A 25,472-nucleotide genomic window follows, 5' to 3' on the forward strand; every position below is an offset into this window, starting at 1 on the left:
CGTATCTTTTCTTTTCTTTTTGTGGTTAGCTAAACTACTTCAAACAGAAGACTTAAAAACAAATGGTGGGAATGTAAAATGCCGCATCCCTTTTGTAAAACAGTTTGGCAGTTTCTTAAACAGTTAAACATAGTTACTGTAAGACCCAGCAATCCCATTCCTGGGTATACCACCAAAATGGAAAATACATGTCCTTGGTTATAGCAGCCAAAAAGTGGAAATAATCAAAATGTCCATTCACTGACGAAGGGATTAATCAAATGTGATATATTCATACACTGGGATATTATCCAGCAATAATAAGGAATGAAGTTCTGACACATGATACAACATGGATGAACCTTGAAAAGATGTTAAGTGAAAGAAGCCAGCTACAAAAGCTACATACTGTGTAATTACATTTATATGAATTATCCAAGCAGGCAAATTTATGGTGACAGAATGAGTAGTGGCTACCTAGGCTGGATGGGGTAGGTTAGAGGTACCTGGGGCTTGACTGCTAAAGTGTACAGGGTTTCTTTTGGGGGTAATGAATAGATTCTGGAATTAGTTAGTGGTGATGGTTGCACAACTCTGAATATATAAAAAAAACCACCGAGTTGTACATTTTAAATGGGTACATTTTATGGATTGTGAGTATCTCAATGTAGAAATTTAAAAAAATGGAAGAAGGCTACACTCAAGAAAAGGAGTCACAAATAACACACACACACACACACACACACACACACACACTCTCTCTCTCTCTCTCTCTCTCTCTCTCTCTCTCTCTCTCTCTCTCTCACATACCTTTTGGGAGCTTAGACCAATTCTGTCCCTGCAGTCAGGGGGTCCTCTGTGTTGTCAGAGTGAAGAGCTAGTAGGACCATGGCAAGTCCCTTGCCCAGGGGAACAGTGAATTGGGGTTTAGAGGACAGACCTTTAAACTGAATTCACCAGTAAAGGTGGGGCTCTCTCAAATCCTGCGCATCTATGGGCAGCCCCTCCCCTGCAGACAGAGCAGGACACAGAATCCTGTACGCAGCCCACTCTGGTTTGTCTGCCGTGGCAGCTGTGTCGTGTGATGGCTGGGCTGTGACTCCGCCATGTGGGCCTGTTCGGGGGATACTCGTCAATGACATGGCTTTGGACAGCCTTCAGTGGACCCACTTCCCTGCAGGTTTGTTGGGGCCTGAAAGCCTCAGCTGCTCATGGGGGAGGTGACTGGGTGGCTGGCCATACGCTGTGACTTGCAAAGGGCCCATGAAAATGGAGCAAAGGTTTAAGGACAGTGCTTTGGGGGCTCTGAGGACCATCAAAGAGGACACAGGCCCTGCAGGCCACGTGCAGTTATGGGCTCACACCGAGCCCTGCTGGCTGAGAAGGTCCAGCTCCAGGTGTGGGCTGGGAACTCCCAGGTCCCCTGTGACCAGTTCCCCATGCTTTCCACCCGTGCCTGCTCAGAATCCCTGCCATGATGAGCGCAGGGGCCGTGCACCCCAGGGCAGCTCCTTGGCATTCGGATGCAGTCAAGGCTGGTCCCAGGAGCCCATCTCTGATCTGGCTTGGACCTCGAGGCCCTAACACAGAGCCAGGGCCCAGGAGTCAAGGTGATTACCTCCTACCCAGCCAAGATCCAGGCCTGGGTCCTACCAGCTGAAAAGGAAAGACCGTCACCAAGAACTATGACAGCGTCAGGGCCTATCTAAGATGGATGGAATGACGACAATAATCACAAAAATAACGTATTGAACGCGGAGTGTGTGTTGAGACCTATTTTAAATATGTGATGTGCACTATCTCGATTTTCTCACAACCCTCTGTTTTCTGCTTGAGGTCACACAGGAGGAAGGGATCAAGCCAGGACTTGAGTTAGAGTGGCCTGAATCTAGAGTTCCTGTTCTCCAGCATCACCTGGGAGCCTTGGCTGCCCTGTACTTCTGGGTCTCAGGCAGGTGGTAGGAGGGGTGGTCCGTGACCCTATGCCGAGACTGTCCAGGTTGGCTGACCACACTTTTTTTTAAAATATATTTTTATTGCTTTCAGAGAGGAAGTGAGAGGGAGAAAGAGATCGAAACATCAATGAGGAGAAAGAATCATTGATTGGCTGCCTCCTGCATGCCCCCCACTGGAGATCAAGCCTGCAACCCAGGCATGTGCCCTGACCAGGATCTAACCTGGGACCCTTCAGTTTGAAGGTCCACTGCTGCTCTCTCATTTTGAAAAAGGCACTCGTTTTCAGTATTATCCATTCAACTGAGATTTTCCTTAGGTAGGAACTTAGAAAACTCCAGTTATTTATTTGCTGCTCCCATCTTGGCGAGGGGACAAGAAAACTCACCATTATCGAAGACCGTGCCTGCGATGAATGAGAGCTCTGAGTCGTGCTCAGCTTTGCAAGCGTACAAGGCTTTTCCTTCCGGAACGGAGTGCTGTGTGAAGACAGGAGTTTAGTTAGCAATGTTTAAAAACCCTCTGAAAGCTCCAGATAGTTCTTCTCTCTTCTTCCCCTTCACTGTGAGCCACCTGATCCTCTGGGGTGGGAAGAGCCTAACCAGGCAGCCAGTGGATGCAACATGAGGTGGAAAAGTTGCAAAGGTCACCAGGAAAAAATGAGAAATATTCAGAGAAAAGCCCTTAGCCCTGAGAAACCGAACTTCTTGTGGGGTGACCTTGTGCCATGTTAAAACTTGACCTAGGAGTTACAGCAGCGGAACAGTGGGAGGGCAGGCTGGGGGGGAGGGAGGGAGGGGTGGAGAGAACTTCCATAGTGCACAGAGAACACTCCCAGCAGAGCCTGCTGAGAGCGGGCAATGCTCAGTGAGTCAAAAAGGAGAAATTCTAGCAAAGCCAGGTTTCCACTCCGGGCCACAGGCTGACATCAGCTTCTCCAGATGTTACTTATTTCTCATGGGGCTGGTGAAAAGGATTCCAGAGCTGGAAGTCCCTGACCACCAGGGAGGGCAGGGAATAGACAAGGTATGCATGTGAGTGGTTACACACGTGAACATGTGTGGGAGTGTGGGAAGAAGGGGGGGGCACAATGCATTTATTTCCCCTTCTCATGTCCAATGAGTGTTGACAACCGCTCTCATTGTGTATCAAAATCACCTGGGAGCTTTTAAAAAAGTGCAGATGGCTGGGTTCGAACCTGACTTGCAGATATAAAGAGAGGCATCAGGATTTTTAAAAGGTCTCCAAGGGACTCTGGTGTGCAACAGGGCTGAGAACCATTGTTCTAGAGCCGGGGTGGGCAAACTTTTTCTGTAAAGGGCCAGACAGGAAATGTTTTAGGCTTTGTGGGCCACATGGTCTCTGGTGTAATTACTCAACACTGCTTTGTAGCCTGAGAGCAGCCATAGACAGCATGTAAACAAGTATGTGTGGCTGAGTTCCATCAAACGTTGACTACAAAAAACAGGTGGTGGGCCAGATTGGACCCATGGACCACAGAATGCAAACTCCTGTTCCAGAGAGTAAACTATAAAAACAGGTAAATCCTGATATCCCAACTAGTTCCAAATGACCTATGGAATTCTCAGGGTCATAAGAAAAATTACATTTAACAGTCAAGTTGGCTCTTTATTTGATAAAAGCAATTTCCTTCTCCTTCCAAGCCATCTGAGGAAGCTTATGTAGGAGTTCCAGGGCGGAATAACAAACGAGTACAGAGGTGCTCTGGGTTAGATAATTACTGAGGTATAGATAGTATTATTTCATCTTCATGTGATTGATGGGCAGCCTCAAGGAGCCAGAGGTGCTAACCCTCCCATGGTGCACCAATTTCTAGGGACCAAATGAGATTCAGCTGAGGAATGGCTAGTGTCGGGTAAATCCAGACAGACTCAGAAGGGGCGGGGCATGGTGGGTCATCCTGGAATTGTTATTTCTTGGAATCACCAAGACAGCTTCCCTTTGGGAAAGAGAAGCCCTGGATGGTTGGAAACCCATCCCAGGCCCGGGCATTTAGAACTTCTAGTCTGGGCTCCATGAAAACTGAAGGAAAGAAGGCTGAAAAGGTCTACTGTGCAGAATGACAAGAGTAAATCACTATCCAGAATTTGTTGCCAGGGTGCAGTTCACTGCATTCTCTCTGGTCTTCTAGTAGCCAAGAGTTGATGGCCAGGTGGGAGAAAATTGGGAAATTCAGAATAAAAGGAAGTGGGACCTCTGGGAATGCGGGAAAGAACAGCCTTTAGAATTCATCAGCTTCAATGGAAAACAGCTCTTCCTGGGGAATTATCATTAAACAGAATAAGGTTCAGAACAAGGGGCACATTCTGTGAGCTGACCAAACCCAGTCGGTGCATTGACCAGCAAGGGCCAACTATCCCACATGCAACTTTCCAGGAAGGAAAAAAAGGTTTTTTTTGTTTTGTTTTGTTTTTTGAAGGAGTGGGGAGCAGAGAGAAGTCACCTGGCTGTGAAAAGTGCTAAATCACCTAAACCCCATACTGACAAGTAAGTAGAGCCCTTCGTGACATGGAAGGTGGAAGGAGAGCTCAGTGGACATTAGCCAGGTCACTGCACCTTGAGGACAGGGCCGAGCAGGTGAGGAGAGTGCAAAGAGACTGCGTAGAGCAGTGGTTCTCAACCTTCCTAATGCCGTGACCCTTTAATACAGTTCCTCATGTTGTGGTGACCTCCAACCATAAAATTATTTTCGTTGCTCCTTCATAACTGTAATTTTGCTACTGTTATGAATCATAATGTAAATATCTGATATGCAGGATGTATTTTCATTGTTACAAACTGAACATAATTAAAGCATAGTGATTAATCACAAAACAATATGTAATTATATATGCGTTTTCTGATGGTCTTAGGTCCTGTGAAAGGGTTGTTCGACCCCCAAAGGGGTCGCGACCCATAGGTTGAGAACCGCTGGCGTAGAGGTTAATAGAAGGTGAGGGGAAGATCAGCTGAGGCCAGGCCCCTCCAGCTGGATTTTCATAGAGGTTACTTATTAACCTCATTAAATAAAGGGAATGGGACCAAATAGGGGCAAGCCAGGGAAACCAACTGGGATATCTGGCAGGAAGAAAGCAGAGGGAAAGGTGCCCAAGATTATCATTCAAGAGGAGTAATTTTCCACTAATATTAGGCTTTTGGAATTGAATAGTGAAGTGACAATGAAATAGTACAATCAAAATAAACACAGCTCTGGCCACTGTGACTCAGTTGGTTGGAGCGTTGTCCTAAGAACTGAAAGAAAGGTGGTGGGATTGATTCCCAGTAAGGGCACATACCAAGGTTGCAGGTTCAATCCCCGGCCATAGTACGTTCAGATGGCAACCTATCCATGTTTCTCTCTCACATCGATGTTTCTCTCTCTCTAAACATCAATGAGCAGGCTCTCCTCAGGTGAGGATTAAACAACAACAACAAAAAAAGTAAAAATAAATAAATAAATAAATAAATACATACAAAGGTCAGGAAAGGGCCTTGTTTTTTTTTTTTTTTTTCCAAATTAGTAGGTGACTGATGGTCTATGAGAGCTCTCTTCCCCTGTGACTTCTCCCACCGCTTTGGAACATGCACGAAGATGGGAGGGATGACAGAAAGAGTGTTTTTTAAAGGGACCACCTCCATTCTCCAGGATAAGGGCTGCCAAGTAAAATACAAGATACCTAGCCAACTTTGGATTTCAGGTCAATAAGGGATACTTTCTAGTATAAGTATGTCCCAAATATTACAGGAGACATACTTACACTAAAAAAAAAATCTTTTGTTGTTTATCTACAATCCAAATGTAACTGGGTATTCATTTTATTGGCTAAATCTGGCAACTCTAACCAGGGAAGAGTCTTATCATTTTTAAAAGTCTGTCAAGTCCAGCAAGTCCAGTGTCCCATGCCATACTCCCTGCAAAAGCCTTGAGCAGTTTGCTTTAGATAGGGTTCCTACCCAAACAGCTCCTGTTGGCACAGAGGCAGTGTTTGTAGGATTTGGCTCTGAGCAAAAAAATAAAAAATCCCCAACAAGCATCTTTAGTTCTTTGGCTCCCTCTTCTCCACAGTGCCTCTCAGCACTGAACATAGAGAGCCTGGGGTGCCTTCGGCTGCTCCTGTAACAGTGCCCTTCAGACCTTAGCTGGGCCTTCAAGGGCATGAAAAAGTTTGGAATCCTTTGCCAGTTAATTTTTCATCTTTGCTTCTGAGCATGGCAGCAGGCCAGGAAAGCACTCAGAGGAGTTTCCCTCAAATGCCCTTGCAAGCCTATCAAAATGACGACCCACTCTCCATTGTATGGCATGACAGGGAGGTGGGGCCAGATAGATTGGCAGGTTGCAATGGCTTAATCATTCAGGCACTGTTTCCAGGGGCCCCCGTGCAAATGCAAGTTATGGGTTTGGGGCTGGGTGCTTTTCTGGGGTTACGAATGAAAGGAAAGGGAAATGTAAAGGGAATGTCCCTGCAGAACCCATTCTCTGAGGTGCTGTGAAAGGCAGCTTTGTTTCTGAGCTTGAACTAACAAGCACTAAAGTGGCTTGGAAGAGGGGAGAGGAAGCCACTTCCAGGGCAGACGATGTAGACATTTAGGAGACCATTAATTAGGTATAATAAAGTACTTATTTTTATCTGCTCTCCTAGGAAAGGAAATCTGAAGTTCACATTCTGGAAGTAGATTTGGGGGAAGGCCCCATTGAGCCTGAATAATGGGTATACGCCCCACTTCTTGGCTCTATATTGCAATAGCAGTTATGGGATTTTAGCTCTTTGTTGGTGAGCTCTGATGGGCTAGCTCCCCACTACTGTCTGTATCCGTGCTCACCTTGGCATACATATTTAGCTCAGTGACAGCTAATTGTAAGGCCTACTCAGCCTTGCATATATCAAAATGGTAGCTTCCTACAGGGTTGTGGGACAGGATCTTCAAATGGTGCTGTTCTAACCATGGCCAGAGGAGGCAGTGCTGAGTAACCATGACCCCAAACAGCAGTAAGCAGCTTCTACTGCCACAGTCCTCTGCCAATCTGGAAATCCTTGGGAGAAGAAAGGAGTAGCTAAAGAAAACAAACAAACAAACAAACAAGCAAACAAACAAAAAAAGGGAAATATCTTGGGAAGTGAGAGGGAGTGGAGAGGTCGAACTACTGGATAGGCAACAGGGCCCCAAAGCTCAGAGACACAAAAAAGTGAATACTCTCAAAGCAGAGAGTACATTTCAGGTTTTTAGCTGAATGATTCTACTATCCTGAGTCCCCTAACCTATCCTGTCCAAGGAGCCAATGTCTTGAATTTTTACTCCTTTTTGATCAAAACGACCAAGTCTCTGTTATGAGTGAGGGAGGTATTTGGAAGGTTACTGTCTCTGGTCAATGTGGTTTGCTCTGGTTCAGGTCCTCATGGACAATCAGTGATCTGATCAGATGCATCAATGCCATATCTGGTGTCCTAGAAAGTTTACATTTCCCAAAGTACCCAGAATGTGTCTAAGAAATAATTAGAAAATAACTTGAGTGTCAGGAAAATATGATTTGAATATTTACCTTATTCCTGGGGTGAAGATAAAAGGATATACTGAAAAGTTATCTTTCTCATATTCTGGGACAAAGCTAGGTAGAAACCCTACAAGACCAGGCCAGGCTCTGGGCTGAAAGTTGCATGGAACCTTGAATTTGGGACCACCCATATTTTTGGCAGAAAGAGTGCTAGTTTGAGGGCAGAAGTCCTGAATTCTGGATTGGCTCTAGTTTAGCCACGTGACTGTACAAATCACCTCCCTGTGCCTTAGTTTTCTCTCCCTGTCATAGGGTTCAGGCCACTTCTCCTCTCATTCTCATACAAGGATAGAATGAAATGATAGATATAAAAGTATGTGGAGAATAAAGTAATATATATACATCTGTGTATAAATAGTACCGAGTTGTTGTTTTTCTAAGTGAGACTCATCTTTATAAATTATTTAAGCCTCTCTGCTGGACCCGCCCCTTAGGAAAAAATCAGCTAGGACAGTGATCGGCAAACTGCGGCCCCTTGAGTGTGGCTCTTCCACAAAATACCACGTGCGGGCGCACATGTACAGTGCGATTGAAACTTCGTGGCCACACTCAAGGGGCCAAAGAGCCGCATGTGGCTCTCGAGCCGCAGTTTGCCGACCACTGAGCTAGGAGAAAAAGATGGACGAGAAAATACTGCCAAGGCCCAAAATGCTTATGATGCTTATAATTGGGCTCTACATTTTGGCTGTCGGACAGCAGAGACTAAGTTTGAGACACACACATGCCAAGGACCTGTACAGCAGAGGGATCCTGCAGGGTCCTCATTAATTAATTATTTTCCTGGATTTAAATAGCTTCTCTTCTCCAAAGAACTCAAGTGCAGAGAATTAAGTCTGGACGGGACCAAAGCAGGGAAAACTATAGCATGGGCCTTGGGGAGAGGAACTAGGTCAACCCTCAGAAAGAGGTGTTGGCTGCTCTCATGAGAGCTAATGGTTCATTACACATGGAGACAGGAGTAGGCTGGGAGCACTGACGATTCCTGGGAGTGCATGGAGGGAAGGAGCTGGCCATGAACAATTTAAAGAGAAATCACTTCATATTTGGGTTCCCTATTCTGTGTTTATATTCATCTCTCTCCCAGTGGTCTGGTCTCAGCAATTAGGTGTCAGTGCTCAGTGCCCACAAACAAATGTTGCCTGATGCTACCTAATAAAAATGAGGGAAGAAAAAGTCAGCACATGTCTCGGCACTGTTCCCTCTGAAATCATCTAATACCAAAGCACAGACAGCTCCATGATTCAGAGAGTGAGCCAAACAGAAACCCGTTCAGGAGGCACTCTTTCCCCAAACTTCAAGTATCACAGGTTATTTTTTAAAAATATATTTTCATTGATTTCAGAGAGGAAGGGAGAAATAGAAACATCATTGATCGGCTGCTTCCTAGATGCCCCACACTGGAGATCGAGCCCCCTACCTGAACATGTGACCTGACCAGGAATAGAACCGTGACCTCATGGTTCACAGGTCAACACTCAACCACTGAGCACACCGGCAGGGCAAGTATCACAGATTATTAATTCAAATTAAGGAAGGTTCAGAAGGGTGTGGAAAATGCCAGGCTGGTTCATGAGAATGGTCCCTCCCAGCTTTGGCTCTTAGGCTGGAATTGGGGGGTGGGGGTGCAGAGGCTGGCCACCCGCTGTCCCTGACTGCCTCTGGATAAACGAGACCGGATTGGCCACGATCCGTGACTTTACCTGGAGTCTTCATGAACTGCTTCTTCTGGCCTGTCAAAAAGCAAGTGCAGATTTGGATGGCAGGGAACAAAGTTGACGAGGAGGCTGAACACTGCATGAAGAGAGGACCAAGCCAATGAGAGAACAACGGCAGCAACAGAAAACCAAACAAACCCTGCCACAGACCTGATGGGGGATGAGTCGCTGGACGTGGATGAGGTGGGCATAGGGCTGGATGGCGCCGAAAACATGGGCCAAGATGGCGAGAGGGGTGAAGTTGGGCTTGGATTCGGGGGGCTGCAAGACATAACAACCAGAAAACTCATCAGCACACAGGGAAACCACAGTGGGAGCACAGGAGGTCCATGGAAGGCCACATGATGGGGAGCTGGAGCAACTAGACGTGTCATCAGTGCCCGTCAGTTCTTCCAGCGAATGCTTGTCCGGTAATCCTGGGAGCATTACCGTGTCTCCTTGCCCTGCAGGATAACTGCTTTCTCGTGGCAAGGAGCTTCGTCAGTTGTGTCCATTATGCCTTTGGCCACAGGTGATAAATGCCCTGAACCCACATACGTGAGTTCCCACACCCACAGCCTATCCCAGGCCTCTGTCTGGGGCAGGGCTAGCTTATAACCAGCCTTCAGCTTCCCCTACTGCATGAGTGTTTTTAAAGTCGTGTCTCAGCAAAAATGACCATTTTTTCCAGGCCACACAGGCTATTGAGCCAGAAAACAATTTCCTGTTTACATTTTTAACTAAATGGGCTGTCTGCCATTGGAGACCCGGAGAAGTACCGCGTTAGAAAAATGGCAGCGGATGGAGGATGGGTCTGGAAAGGACACACGCCTCTTGAGAGAGGCCTTGTAGTTACGGGCAGTGTGCTGTTCCTCTGAGGTTTGCTTTCCAGGTCTGCTCTTTCTCTTTTCAGAGGTCCTGGGCATTTTGATGCTCAAAGAAAAACCCCAGAGGGGAGGCAGTAAAAACAAAAAGAGGAATGGAAACCTCAAATCTGTCATTTTGTTCTTTAGTCACTGGCTGATCAAAAGTTTGGAGAGGAAAGGTTGAAATTACTCACTAAAATATGGTTTGACTTTAATTGGTCATGCTAGCCCTTCGACTTCTTTCCATATACAAACAAACAAACATTTTAGCAACTCTGTAAAATTGCATGAAATCACAGATAGTGCAAACACTAATGACTGAGAAAACAATGTGGGGACCACCTGGCCACACCACCACCTGCAGCCCCTGGGCCTCAGCCAACGCTGGACTGTTTGGTTCAAGTACTTTGTAGAGGGGAAAATGACAGCACTCCCATGCAGGGAACAGACTTTCTCAACATAGTGGGAATTAGCAAGAACACATAAATGTACTACTTAATGGGACATACTCAATTCAGACACGAGACTCAATTACGGCTCTAATTACCTAGAGTTGCAACAAAAATTCCTATGGCAATATACAGTAAAAACCCATTGTGTGAGTTCATCAGATAGCCTCATACTAATTGAATGAAACATTATTAAGTGCCATTATGTGTATTACACTTCTAGAATATAAATGCTGTGAGGCAGGGATTTTTGTCCATTTTGTTTACAGCTCTATCTCCAGAGTCTAAAATAGTGCCTGAAGTATTCAATAAACAATTACTAAGTGAATTAGTGAATCTTGTTTAACCCACCCAACAAGTCAAAAGGCACTACTGTAATTCATGTTACACAGATGTGGAAGCTTGGGCCATTTTGAGGCGTGTCTGAAGATGCTCAGCCTGTAAGTTACAAGACTGAGAGGTTCAGACCCCAATCCCTGACTCCAAGCCTCTGGTATAACAGGACTTGCTCCGTTCCTCGATACTATGCCAAGTGTCTTCACAGACTCAGCCATAGCACTAGAAGCCTTCTGAATCACTGATTTATGACTTTCCTTTAGATGCCAACACATTTGCAAAGGAAATTGGGAATGCAGTAACAGACTCAATAAGACTCAACAAATTGTAATTCCAACAAAATCCCCAATCCTGCCTCCAGTCTTCTGCCTGCTAGATTCATCCAGCAGATAAAATCCATAAAATATGAGAGATTAAATTAGAAGAGGATGGCCTTTTCTCCCATTAATCTAGCAAAGACTAGTTAGAGAGAATTTAGTGTGATCAAGACAAAAAAGTGGAATACAAGTTAGTATTTGCCAAGGTTCCTAACTTCAAGAGCTTATGATATATTTGACAAGATGGCACAGATTTAAAAACAATCGCAGATGCTAAAATCCTCAACAAAATATTAGCAAATGGATCCAGCAATACATTAAAAAGATCATACACCATGATCAAGTGGGATTTAATCCTGGGATGCAAGGTTGGTTCAATAGCTGCAAATCAATAAATGTGATACACCACACAAACAAAATGAAGGATAAAAACCATTGATCGTATTGGCAGATGTAGAAAAAGCACTTGATAAAATCCAGAACCCATTTATGATAAAAACTCTCAGCAAAGAGGTAATAGAGGGAACATATCTCAACATAATAAAGGTTATTTATGACAAACCCACAGCCAACATCATACTCAATTGGTAAACACTACAAGCATTGCCCTTAAGACCAGGAACAAGACAGAGATGTCCTCTTTACCACTCTTCTTATTCAACATAGTATTGGAAGTCCTAGCCATAGCAGACAAGAAGAAGAAATAAAAGGCATTCAAATTGTAAAGGAATAAGTAAAATTGTCATTATTTGCAGATGGTATGATACTGTATATAGAGAACCCTAAAGATCACTAAGAAACTACTAGTACTGATAAATGAATTCAATAAAGTAGCAGGATACAAAGTAAATATCCAGAAACCAGTTGCATTTTTATATACTAATAACAAGCTATCAGAAAGGGTAACTAAAAAAACAATCCCATTCACAGTTGCCATCAAAAAATAAAATAAGCCAAAACTGGTTTGGCTCAGTGGATAGAGCGTCGGCCTGCAGACTGAAAGGTCCCAGGTTCGATTCCGGTCAGGGACATGTACCTGGGTTGCGGGCACATCCCCAGTAGGAGATGTGCAGGAGGCAGCTGATCGATGTTTCTCTCTCATCGATGTTTCTGACTCTCTATCTCTCTCCCTTCCTCTCTGTAAAAAATCAATAAAATATATTAAAAAAATAAAATAAAATACCTAGGAACAAATTTAACCAAGGATGTAAAAGACCTGTGCTTGGAAAATTATAATGAAGAAAGAAAGGCAAGAAGATACAAATAAGTGAAGCATATACCACTTCATGGGTAGGAAGATGTAACATCATTAAAATGTCCATATTACTCAAAGCAATATATAGATTCAATGCAATTCCTATCAAAATACCAATGACATATTTCACAGAACTAGAACAAATATTCCAAAAACTTATATAGAACCACAAAAGACCTTGAATAGCCACAGCAATCTTGAGAAAGAAGAACAAAGTTGGAGGAATCACACTATCTGATATCAAACCATACTACAAGGCCATAGTAATCAAAACAGCATGGTACTGGCATAAAACAGTAGATCAATGGAACAGAATAGAGAGTCCAGAAATAAACCCACACCTTTATGGTCAATTAATATTTGACAAAGGAGATAAAACATACAATGGAGTAAAGATAGTCTATTCAATAAATGATGTTGGGAAAATTGAACAGATATGTGCAAAAAATGAAACTAGACCATCTTCTTAGACCATACACAAGAATAAACTCAAAATGGATTAAGTACTTAGTCATTAGACTCGAAACCATAAAAATCCCAGAAGTAAACATAAGCAGTAAAATCTTGTATATTTCTCATAGCAATATTTTTTTCTGATATATCTCCTCAGGAAGGAGAAACAAAATAAACAAACAAATAGAATTATATCAAACTAAAAAGGTTTTGCACAGCAAAGAAAACCATAAACAAAATCAAAAGACAGCCTACTGAATGGGAGGACATATTTGCCAATGGTACATCTGCTAAGGGGTTAATATCCAAAATTTAAAAAGAACTTATACAACTCAACATAAAATAAACAAACAATCCAATTAAAAAATGGGCAAAGGACCTGAATAGACACCTGTCCAAAGAGGATATACAGATGCCAATAGACATGAAAAGATGCTCAACGTCAATAATCATCAGAGAAATGCAAATTAAACCACAATGAGACATCAATGAGCTATCACCTCATACCATTAGAAGGGCTATCATCAATAAGTCCACAAAAAAGTGTTGGCAAGGATGTAGAGAAAAGAGAACCCTTGTGCACTGCTGGTGGTAATGCAGATTGGTGTAGCCACTGTGAAAAGCAGTATGAAGTTATCTTAAAAAATTAAAAATGAAACTGCCTTATGACCCAGCTATTCCACTTCTGGGAATATATCCGAAGAAGCTGGAAAACTAATTCAAAAGACTATATGCACCCCTATGTTTAGTGCAGCATTATTTTCAATAGGCAAGATTTGGAAGTAGCCCAAGTGACCATCAGTAGATTAGTGAATAAAAAAGTTGTGGTATTTACACAATGGAATACTGCTTGGCTGTAAAAAAAAAAAAAAAAGGAAAAGAAGGAAATCTTACTCTTTGTGACAGCATGGATGGACCTGTCACCAATACCATTGAACATTTTTATATACCACAATGATTGATGCCTGTAGCGGGAGAATGACTATAAACATATTAATGCTCCTCCAAGGAACAGGCAGCACATTATATTTTAGTTTTGATGCAACTCAGAAAACACAAAGGGGGAAATAAGGTGCACAAGGAGGAGAATGGCCCGAGGCTCTTTGTATCATCTTTCACACCAGAAGTGTCTGGCTAGAGGTTACTTAAAACTGACAACAGCACCCCAAATGTCCAAAACAAAACAAACAAAAAATGATCAGCTTTTCTATTGCCTCTGAAACCTACAATATTAAATTCTCAAACTCTTTTCCCACTAATGAGGCCAAAGATAACAGGATAGGAAAAAAATAATTTTATAACTATAATCTTAGCAGATGACCCCCCAAGGCCTCTCTGCAGCCCTCAAGACCAGCTGGAAGGGAGTCTCTGAGCTGAACACCCCAGCACACTTTTTATCTTAAATATTCCTGAGGTTCTGCCAGACCCCCATATCAAGGCTCAACTGTAACAGCAACAGCTTAAATGTTAGCATGGAAGGAACACTTGCCCATTTGACTTGGATTCAAGAGGAAGGCTTGCATCAGCTCTAGTTTGCTGGTCTACAGTGTCCTCAAAAGTCCCAGTCAATCCCTTTGACATTCACTGGACAGTGAAGAAATAACGGTTTAGGAAGATAAGGCTCAAAGGCCTGGCAGCATGCTGGGTTGTGGCTGATAGTTCATGCAATATCATGAGCTTCACACCCTTCTGTGGTGACTCACTGGAACAATGGCATGTCTGCTGCACTGGCCAGAGCTTGCCTGCCATACTGTGGACGGGGTTGCCCAGCAGCTCCCAATCTGATCATGGCTGGGGCAGCCCCTCTCTGGTCTCTACACCACAGTAGTGAAAACTTAAGCTGCTAGGGGCTGAGCAGTAAGCTGACCTTAAAGAAGAAAACTATTCTTTTTTCAAATGTTGATACTCAAAATTACAGATGGCATTGTAGAAAATTGGAAAATACCAAAAAGCAAGTAATAAAATCATACCTAATTTGTACCCCTGATAATGCCTGTTAACATCTTGACATATTTCCTCTTTTTTGGGGGGTGGGGTGGGGGTGGGGAGATAATACTACATATAGGATGAGGCAAAACTAGGTTTACAGTTTTCCATATGGAAAATACAATAATTAATAAATAATAATCAAGAGTAAACTCTGTTTCACATACTCACAAAGGTACACCTACTTTTGCCTCACACTGTGCATAGTTATAACCTTTTTCACCTAGTTAAGCATTTTCTTGTGTCATTAAATAGCCTTTGATATCATGTTTTTAAAATGGCAGCAGGCATTCGGTTACGGGGTCTACGTGATTTATGTAACCATTCTCTTTTTGTGCACACTCACATTATTATCCCCTTTAACTGTTATAAATAGTGCTGCCACTCACTTCCTTGCTGAGGATCATTGTCTGTGTCTCCAATTGTTTCCTTAGCATAAATTCCTAGACGTTAAATTAGTGGGTCAAAGTCTAGGAGGCTTTTTTAAAGGGTTCCTTCTCTTTTTATGGTACATCCTAGCAAGAAGCTTTTCAGAAGGTTCTACTGAACTGCATTCCCACCAACAGTGTGGGGGCTGCCTCTTCTCTCTCACCATGGCCCCACCAGCATGGAGCATTATCATTTATAAAAATTCAGATGGGGCTTTGTTTTTTCCAGTTCACTAAGGTTACCTCGATTTTTCTCTTCCTAGCATTTCCAATGATATAAAAATGAATTTAATTCTCCTCCCGTGTTCTGTTTCCATCTGGAGGCAATGGTAATTTTCCAAAGGGCATTCTGCCAAGGAGGTAGTGTGGGGAAGGAGACAGGAAGATGGATAGAAAGACAGACAAACAGAACTAGGTATGTGAGACCTGGTCAAATATTGGTATGGCTGCTCCGAGTGGAACTGGGAGTGGTGGGTGGTTAGCTTAGTCTCGGACTCTCAAAGATTGAACTAAATAAGAGGGATGATGTACACAGGTGGAGCCAGAGTCTTGAGCCAGCAGTATACTGTGGAGAAGTCACAAAACTGGTATTTATATCTCTCTGCCAGGCAGTAAACTGTGATCTGCAGCCCAGGTTCCCAGTCATGGACCTCAGGCTTGGGCTGGGCTGTGGGATTGCTGGCCCAGGGATGACCTAAATACTCCCTCAGTCCTCCTTCCCAATTAGACCTGGGCTAGGAATGCTGCTATTAAATCCAAGGAGGACTGCTTGTATTTTTTTTCCTTTCCCCCTATAACGAAAAAGAAGAGAAAATTCCATGAACACCTGTCTAGTCTAATCCAAAATTAGTGAATTCTTCGGCTTTGGAAAATATCCCTTTACGTCTTGACTTAAAGTACCATAAAAAGAGAAGGAACCTCAAACTTCAGCCAGGGAAACGGCCAAAAGAAATACTGGTAAACTGGAGAGTGGTGAATCAGAGCATATTATACAAAAACTGACTTTTATTTGTTGCAAATTTGAACACATATATTCTTTATAAGTGTCCACTGAAGCTTTTACAACACAGACATCCTATACAGGTCCCACCCTCCCAAGTGTTCAGTATGTGCCTCACAACTTTACAATGGGAAAACCCACGTGCCCCCAGGTTGCACTGTTCTGTGTTCTTTTCTGACTCTTACCGGTGTGTAAAGTACTTACAGATTCTTTCCCCTCATCTAGCATAATTTCATATGCATTTAATCAGACAATGACAGAGTCGTGATGTTTTTTAATGAGAGGAGCTGGTGTAATTCCCCCTAAGGCCTTAGCAATTATACGCAATTACTTTTAAAATAGTTTTTAAATTATTTGCTTTAAAAATAGTTCGACTAGTCTAAGTGCAGTGATTCTGTTTTCCAGCTTAAAAAATTGTTCTGAAGTACAAGTTTCAAATAAAATTAAGTCTCGGAGTGTGGTGGGAATGGCAAATAATTCCATGATTTAAATAAAATCCAAAATTCAAGATAGGGCCTCTGTCATCGCTAAGGTTCCCCAAGTAAATCATGCAAACATCTTCGTATAGCATAATACAGAAATATGAGGTAGAAGGAGAAACTGTGAATTGGAATGAAAGATACAGACAAGAGTCCCAGTTCAACCACTCATTGCCCCAGGAAACAACCCCAACGGAAAGGACCAATGAGGTTAAATGGGACAAATGCCTCTCTCATGCTCCATGGTGCACAGTATGTACTGAGCCCAATATTCTTTCCTGTTAAATCTGAATATAGCCCCTCAATCTTTTTCAATACCACATTTCAGGTACATCGGAATGGGTCCTTAAAATGTATTTACTCTCTTTCAACTAACAAATTATGAAGTTATTTGTAAGGAAACACTGAAGCATTTTGGGGCACTACAAAGAATCTAATGATAAGATTTGCTATTTCAAAAGATTTGAATGGTTGCTGAGAAATCCCAATACAGCCTTACTATCTTAAACTGAATGCAGTACAACTGTTGTTCTCTATATAATGGAGATATTACAAAAACAAATCAATTCACTGTAACTTAAAAGGAAAAGAAAAGCAACAGATCTCTAGATTTAATTTTCTACTGTCCTGAGGCATAACTTAAAGCCACCATTCAAATGCTAGGAATGTTTAAACACTACTCTTAAAATAAAATCTGCAAGCAAGGAACTGTACCTGTCTCGGGGGATCGAGAATGGGGACCTGGTGCACAGGCATGTAATGGACATTTAGTTTTTACTTTTATACTGTTTGAATTTTAAAAATCATGAGCTTATATTATTTTATAATAATAGTAGAAAGCACTCTTCTATAAATGGTGCTAGGATAATTGGACATCTGTGTGGAAAAAGTGACACTTGATCCTCTATCTCCTATCATACCTAACAAATGATTTCCAGGTGGATTATGGATCTAATGCCAAAGGCAAGCAACAAAGATTTTAGAAGAGAATTACTCTGGGAACTAACCCAATAGGGCATAAAAAGTACTAGTCATAAAAATAAATACTGATATGCTCAACTACATTAAAATTAAGAACTTTCATTTATCAAAAATAACGTTAAGAGAGAGTAAAAGATAGCCTACAACATATAAGTACACAAAGGCCTCATAACCCAACTACACAAAGAATACCTTCTAATCAGCAAGAAAAAGACTGATAACCAAGTGGGAAATGAGCAAGAAACTTGAACTTTAGAAGACAAAAATGCAAAAAAAAGTTGTTCAACCTTTCTGTAAGGCTGGAAATATAGATTAAAACCACAGTGAGGTGATCCTGCACACCTACCAAAATGACTCCCTAGCTAACATCTAAATGCTGAAAATACCAAGTGTGTACATGATGTAGAACATCTGGAACTCTTGTACTTTGCTGGAGGAGGGATGTAAATTGCTACACCCACTTTGGACAACAGTTTGGCATTATCTAGTGACGGTGAAGATATCATTCATTCAATATGACCCAGCAGTTCCGTTTTCAGACATACACCCTAGAGCACAGTGTGTATGTGTGCACCAGAAGACATATGAGAACATGTAACCAAGTTATTTGTAAAAGCAAAAACTGAAAACAACCTAGAAGTTCAGCAAAAGTAGAATGGAGAAGTAATTTTAGTATTTTAATATAACGGTTCACTCTACTACAATGAAAATAAAGAAACTACGGGTATATTAATGACTTAAAATCATTGAGCAAAGGAAAACAGACTCAAAATGATAAAACAAAATAATGTCTTCCAAGGATGATCCTCATTATTTGTAGACTAGAGGCCCGGTGCACGAAATTTGTGCACTCGGTGAGGGGGTGAGGGTGGGGGGGGGTGGTTCCCCTCAGCCACTCTTGCAGTCCGGGAGCCCTTGGGGGATGTCCAACTGATGGATTAGGCCCGCTCCCCACAGGATGTCAGTCAGACATCCTGAACGTTGCCACAGAGGCGGGAGAGGCTGGGATTTCTCAGCTACCATTCAGATCTTTTGAAATGTAAGCTGTATATTTATATTTCATGCTACCGCTGCTGCGCTCACCAGCCTGTGAGCCCGGCTTCTGGCTGAGCAGCACGCTCCCCTTGTGGGAGTGCACTGACCACCAAGGGGTAGCTCCTGCATGGAGCGTCTGCCCCTGGTGGTCAGTGCATGTCATAGCGACTGGTCATTCGCCGTTGGGTCAATTTGCATATTAGCCTTTTATTATATAGGATTCTATGTTTGCGAATTCATCTACTTGCTAAATTTTATTTGTAACCCCAGAAACAATACTTACGGTGCTTTCATAGTTCCTTGCAGACACATGTACAACAATGAAACACTTGAGTCACTCTGAGTCACCTGATGCTCACATTTCCACTGAGGCCAATCAAAGGATGCTCTGCCTTCTTGTTTCTAATTGCAAGAGGCTGTGTGTGCTGTGCCTTATGGGGACAACATGCTAAATGAGCTTCATTCAAGCATGACTTCTAATGCTGCTGGTCATGACGCCACTGTTAATAACATTAAATAAGATGTCTTTAAACAGACACACACATAAAACAAGGTTATGTATTGATCAGTTGACAAAAATGTTGTGACGAAAGGCTCACAGGAACCTCACCCTACATTTCCCCTAGGAGTAGCATCCTGTGTCTGCGGTGACGTCACTGAACATAACCACTGCACATAATGAATATCTGTATTTAAGAGGTAAAAGCATAAATAAAAACAAGGAACTGATTACTGTAAATGTCAGATTAGTGGTTACCTTTGTAGAGAGGGGAAGAGGATTATAATAGGGAAGGAGAAAGCAAGAAATGTGAACACTTCTAGGATCTTGGCAAAGGCTGTATTTCTTAACCTTTTTGGTGGTTATGTGGGTGTTTGCTAAATAATAATTTATTTTATTTATCAAATGTAAGCTGTATATTTATATTTCATGCCTTTTTTATATAACAAAAAATATCCGCAAACCTACCTTAAAACTTACTTATGGACAGTCAGTATACCAACATATTAACAGCATTCTCTGGGTAATGAGATTAAAAGTAATTTTTATTCTTTGTGCTTTTAAAATATTTTCTACATTTTCTGCAGTTAATAGGTTACATTTATAACAAAAACAAAAATAGTAAGTTTTAATAGAAAAAATAATCTCCCTACATACAAAGGCTACTTTTATTCTCTAGAGGAGGGGTGTTTAATGGGGGCAAATGACAGTTCAGTGTTTGTTGCACTAATCTGTGGTTTAAGTTGCATAATACAGTTTGGCAGCTCCCGGTTGTTTGTACTGTTTCTCTTCTTTTTCAGTCAAATACAATCAACAAATATTTATTGAGTACCTTCCACAGGCAAGAACTAATTTTTTCATCCTTTTCCCCTCACTGAAAAATAAGGTTGGCTCTTCTAGAGACTATTTTTTATTTTGGTAAAGTTATTACAGTAAATCAATGGTGTCTTCCTTTCCCCCTGTGCATGGGGAAGTTGAGGAGGACATCTCCGATGTCACACTGAGTAAGCTGGACAACGTGTTAACAACGTTGGCTGAAAGTCACTGGCCACCTGGCATACTTTTCTATACGGTCTGCTTTCAGGGGATATTTCCTGTTTGGACTAGGCAGGAGGGGGCGGGGGAGAGGAGGGAAAAGGATTCAATAAGAATCTAAATGACCACTGCTGAAAACAAAGGAGTATCTAAAATTAGCAGTGTTGGCCTAAGATACTTCTGCTTAAAAATAACCCTGGGGAAAGGGGGTTCCTTGAATAAGAACCTAAAATATTTCACTGTGTTCAGAACTCTCAGCAATAGAAGAAAGCACTCCTGCTAACAGTAATATCCAGGTCAATTAAGTTAAAGTCCTGTAACCCTACAAAACTTGGTCTGAATACCACAAAAGGCATATAAGGCAGAGAGATAAGGAAAGATGAACTTTGATGAAAAGGCCAGTCTCTGATCCCACCCTACTCCAAACAAATAGCTGTCTTCGCTCTAATTCTAGTGCTTATTCAACAGTCTAAACATATGGAAAATAGTTTCTGATCTACTTTGACCGACACAAACGTCTTGTCTACTACATTTGCATCTTCCACGCCTGGCCTTGCTCCATCGTGTGACCATGCACAGAACCCGCATGCGCCCATGACCAGGCTCCTTCTACAGTGCTGGCTCAGGCTGCACTGAAGGAATGCAGCCTCACTAGGCTCCACGGTGAGTTTCACCCCTTGTTCATTTGGTTCTGAGGAGCTTATTGACTCGACTGGAAAAAAACTTTAAATGATTTTCCAGCAAAGTCACCCTTTCCAGTGGAAAAAAAAAGAGTTCTAACATCTGTGAGTAAAAACACACCAAAGGAAAAGGATTTGTATATGCTGCTTTAGTTCTTGCACTCCAACACCAAACCCCCACTGAGAAGTCAATGAAAATTGACACAACCAAACACCATTAATTCTGATCTCACAAAATTAAAATTTCTTTTGTTTTCCAAATCTGAGGTAGATCCAAATTACCTTGGACAATCTTCACATTACTAGGAAAAATTACACTGTAAATAAGGTTTTCAACATAGATGCTTTAATTTATGAGGACCATTTTTCATGATAATTTCAAATGACCAGGCAAATCTGATTGTAAACACTTCAATGCACACACACACACCCGCCTCCTTGCTCCTAGAATGAAGACCAAGGCCTTCCAGACTAACCTAAGAATCTCTATCCTGGTTTCTTTGCCTTTTAGCATTCCAATCCATGCTAGTGCACATCATAACCACATGCACCTCCTAAACACATGGCTTAATAAATAGGTGTTGAATGAATAGCAATTTCCTGCTCATAAACTCCCCATTACCTACTGAATGTAGAACAAATTTCCTACTTTGAATTTATATTAGTTCACACAAACACTCCATCCATGCTTTTGTTCCGGCCCTCCGGTCCAGTTTAAGAACCCATTGTGGCCCTGGAGTCAAAAAGTTTGCCCACCCCTGTAACACATAGCTTAATAACTAGGTGTTGAATGAATAGCAATTTCCTGCTCATAAACTCCCTATTACCTACTGAATGTAGAACAAATTTCCTACTGGTATAGTAGCATATGTAGTTACTGCTTTTCCCACTCCCTTTCTGGTTCATTTGCAGAAGTTCTTTTCCGCTCCAAGTGATACAGCATCCCACCAATTTCATTGCAGAGCAGGCATGTGATCCAGGCTGGCCACTCAGAGTACCCCTTCCCCTGGCCACAGTGACAGGGTCACGGATGAACATGTAATTGATCACAGTTCATTCATGGGGTCTAGTATATGAATGCTCTTCCTTCTGGATACAAACCCTAAATGTATTGGCTTAGGGTGACCAGAGCTCTTTATCCCACTACATGGTAAACATCTGTCTGCAAGTAAAGTTAAAAAAAAAAGCAGGGAAGAAGAGCCAAGTAAAATAATAATTTGGGCTCCAGAACCAATTGTGCTAGAGGTTAGATCCACCCCGAGAGTTCCCTAAATTGTAAGTTTCCAACTTCCACATTTTCCTGAAGCTAGTTGAGTTTTTGTCATTTCAAGGTCTTTCACAACATGGCCCCAATGCACTTCGTGAACATAGAACTTGTCTTCATGCCCTCAGTGCTCTCTAGGTCAGCAAAATTTCTCTTAAAGGACCACTCGGTAAGTATTTTTGACTCTGTGGACTAAGAGACACAAGTGAGGCTGTTTATGAGCAAATTAAATTTCCTCCAAAGCCTCAAAAGCTGGTCCATTTGTGCCATCTGTTATATGGGAAACTGGAAACCACCTGTCTGCCCGCCTGAGCTCTGCTCTTATCAAGGAAATTGTAATTACCTCTTTGGTGAAGGATTTGAATCATTACAGTAAATCCTTTATTCAGCACATCTTGTATTAGAAAGGCATTCTGAGCCTTAAAAGGGTTTATTCTCCTCTTGCCCTGGGAAGACGCAGTAAAACCTCAGCTCTTCAGAGCCTGGCAGAGTGAGTGGTACCTTAGCCTTGTTTGTTACTGGACGACACATATTTACTGAACAAATGTTGACTGCACACCTGCTCCACGGCAGGTGCAGGTGCAGGCACAGGGAGCAGAGAGAAGCTTCTGCTCTCAAGCAGCTTCTGATCAAGTGCCCTGAACTGCAGGGGAGGGTGCGAGAGCACAGGCCGCGCTTGGGAGGAAAAACTTCTGCCTTTGCGGTCTGCTCCTTGTAAGATTGTATTTTACCTATGTTTTCTGATGCGTGTAATATGTCAATTAGTAAGGTTGGTATGTACTTGATAAATAAGTAAATAAAAACAAGAAACACATATTGGAAGTATATATCCCAAATATTGTTTTCTGATAATATTTTGGTCATTTTAGTGATCAAAATGGTTTAGGAAACACTGGTGTGTGTGTGTGTGTGTGTGTGTGTGTGTGTGTGTGTGTGTGAATGAGTGTGACTGTGTGTGTGTTTTTGTGTGTAACAGTCAACAGACAAGTAAACAAATAAGATCATTTTAGATGATACAAAGAACTATGACGAATTAAGAGCTACGAAGCGGGACGGTGTGAAAGCGAGTGCCTGGGTGGAGAAGGCAGCTGGAGGTGATCTGGATTCCGTGGATGGGCCCCACTTCTTTCAGGAGTAACCTCTGAGCTGAGACTTCAACAAACTAGACTGCTCAGGGCTCATATTTCTAAACATCCCTGCATCTTTTTATTTTAACCATTTGTGACTAAAACCAAAACCAAGGCCCATTTCCTCCTAAGCTCTCTCAAAGTCTTTTTGCTGAATCACTGAGCTGTTTCCTAGAATACTGTGGGAACTTAATGGAAAGGGTCCTATTTGGAAGGAAAGAACTACTGAAAGAAAATTAGTAATAAATGTTGGCCTGGTGGTAGCAGAATTCCCAGTAGTGGCTGGTGACAGCTAAACATACTTTTCCTACAAGAAATTGTTTCCTGGTAAAGCAAAAAAGTCATTCTGTTTGGGGAGACAAAGGTTTGCTTTTCAATGACATCTCCAGGAGTCCTTAAAAAGTATGTTGCTTAGCCCTGGCTGGTTTGGCTCAGTGAATAGAGTGTTGGCCTGTGGACTGAAGGGTCCTCGGTTCGATTCCGGTCAAGGGCACATGCCCAGGTGTGAGCTCGATCCCCAGTTGGGGGCGTGCAAAAGGCAGCCGATCAATGATTTTTCTCTCATCATTGATGTTTCTATCTCTCTCTCCCTCTCCCTTCCTCTCTAAAATCAATTTAAAAATATATTTTTAAAGAAAGTATGTTGCTTGTTCCTCCTTGGAAGAAAGGAACTATATAAGCCACAAACAATCAGCCTGGAGACTTCTCTTGCTTTGTGTGAGTTGCCACATTTCCAGGTCTCTACCGACCATGTCCATGGTTAAATGCCCTAGTTATTACACATCCTTTTTCTAGGTCATTGTGACTTTCACTACCTGAGGTATAACATTTCTGAAGTTCTACTCACTTTTTGTCAATATATTTATGTCCATTTGCTTACAAAGGTTTTCAGTATTACTAGTACAAGCCCATTCAGAAATCACCAGTTTATATTTTCAAACACACCCACCTGCACTGTAAGGATAAGCCTTCTCCAAGTGCCATCCCCCAATGCCCACACCAGTCTCTGTTGGCTCTTTCATCTTATTGCCACCCAGGCTTCCAGTGACAAAATGCCACTCTGCACAGATTTAATCTTTCTGTTGCTCTCCCAGGAAACTGTGAGAAGGAAAGGAGAATCCTCCCGAGGGAAGAATATTGCAAATCACAATTTAGCAAATTACAAAAATGGAAGGAAATAAAATGAATTTTCCACAATGAAAAGGCATCACACCCTCAAAAAATGAAAGGAGTCAGGCTGGGTTGGGGCCTAAAAATCTGTATTTTTTAAATGCTCTCCCCACTAGCCCCTACCCCAGCCAGGTGGTTCTGACAAGCAGGCAGAGACGGGAACCAGGATCCTTATTTCTGTAGGTTCCACATCAGCTTTGGAATGTGAACACACCAGGTGCTCACTAGCAAAACATGTTTGTGATTATTTTGTTCTTTCAAAAATTTGATTTATTTGTGTGGACTTTCTTATTAATTTTGGCTTGGCTAATACGTGTCAACTTTTTAGCCAATGAATTAATAAACTCTCAGTGCTAATCTATAATTTGGTCAAAGGAACCAAAGGAGTTCTGAGAACAGAGGGATCAGCTTAAGCTGCAGGACTGGCAAAGTTCCCCATGAGCTGGAGTGTTCCCATTTTCCATTTTGGAATTGAGAGGCTGTGGGCATGCTCACAGATGGGCAAGGAGAGTCAGTGTTAGGGCAAAAGGAGCCCCCATTCCACTGAGACAAGACGCAGGGACAACACCACGTCTCACCTCTAAAGAAGCAGCTCCCTCTGGTACACAGTGCTTACGATATGCCAGGCTCTGGGCCGAGCATTTTTTGTCACTGACTTGTCCCAGTAACCCTGCAAGAGCTGGCCTGATTTTGCAGAGGGTTGAGCGGCACATTGGAAAAGCTGAGTAATTTTCTTAGAGTCAGAAAGTGGTTGTGCTAGAACCGAACCAAGGTAGCCTGACTCCAGACCTCGGGCTCTTCTGAACGCCCGCCCGTGCCCACTGCTGTCCTCTGGGCCTTCCCTCCGTGGCTCCCTAACACGGCCCAGCAGGCATACTTCACATACTTCACAGGTGGACAGAAGGGGCCAGCGGGCCTCAGGCAGGAAAAACAAG

The 25,472-nt window shown here is 42.5% G+C and overlaps 1 protein-coding gene across 1 annotated transcript in view; it reads right to left on the reverse strand.

Moving 5' to 3' along the window:
- Nucleotides 1–25,472, reverse strand: part of ARHGAP26 (Rho GTPase activating protein 26) — a 406,595-nt gene that overhangs the window by 11,980 nt on the left and 369,143 nt on the right. The window contains 3 exon segments of the mRNA XM_006086413.2: nucleotides 2,321–2,395; nucleotides 2,398–2,411; nucleotides 9,184–9,459. Coding sequence (XP_006086475.1) covers nucleotides 2,321–2,395; nucleotides 2,398–2,411; nucleotides 9,184–9,459 — 365 coding nt within the window.

The sequence above is a fragment of the Myotis lucifugus genome, unplaced genomic scaffold, assembly GCF_000147115.1.
Source record: "Myotis lucifugus unplaced genomic scaffold, Myoluc2.0 scaffold_28, whole genome shotgun sequence".
In the NCBI taxonomy this organism is placed as follows: Eukaryota; Metazoa; Chordata; class Mammalia; order Chiroptera; family Vespertilionidae; genus Myotis; species Myotis lucifugus.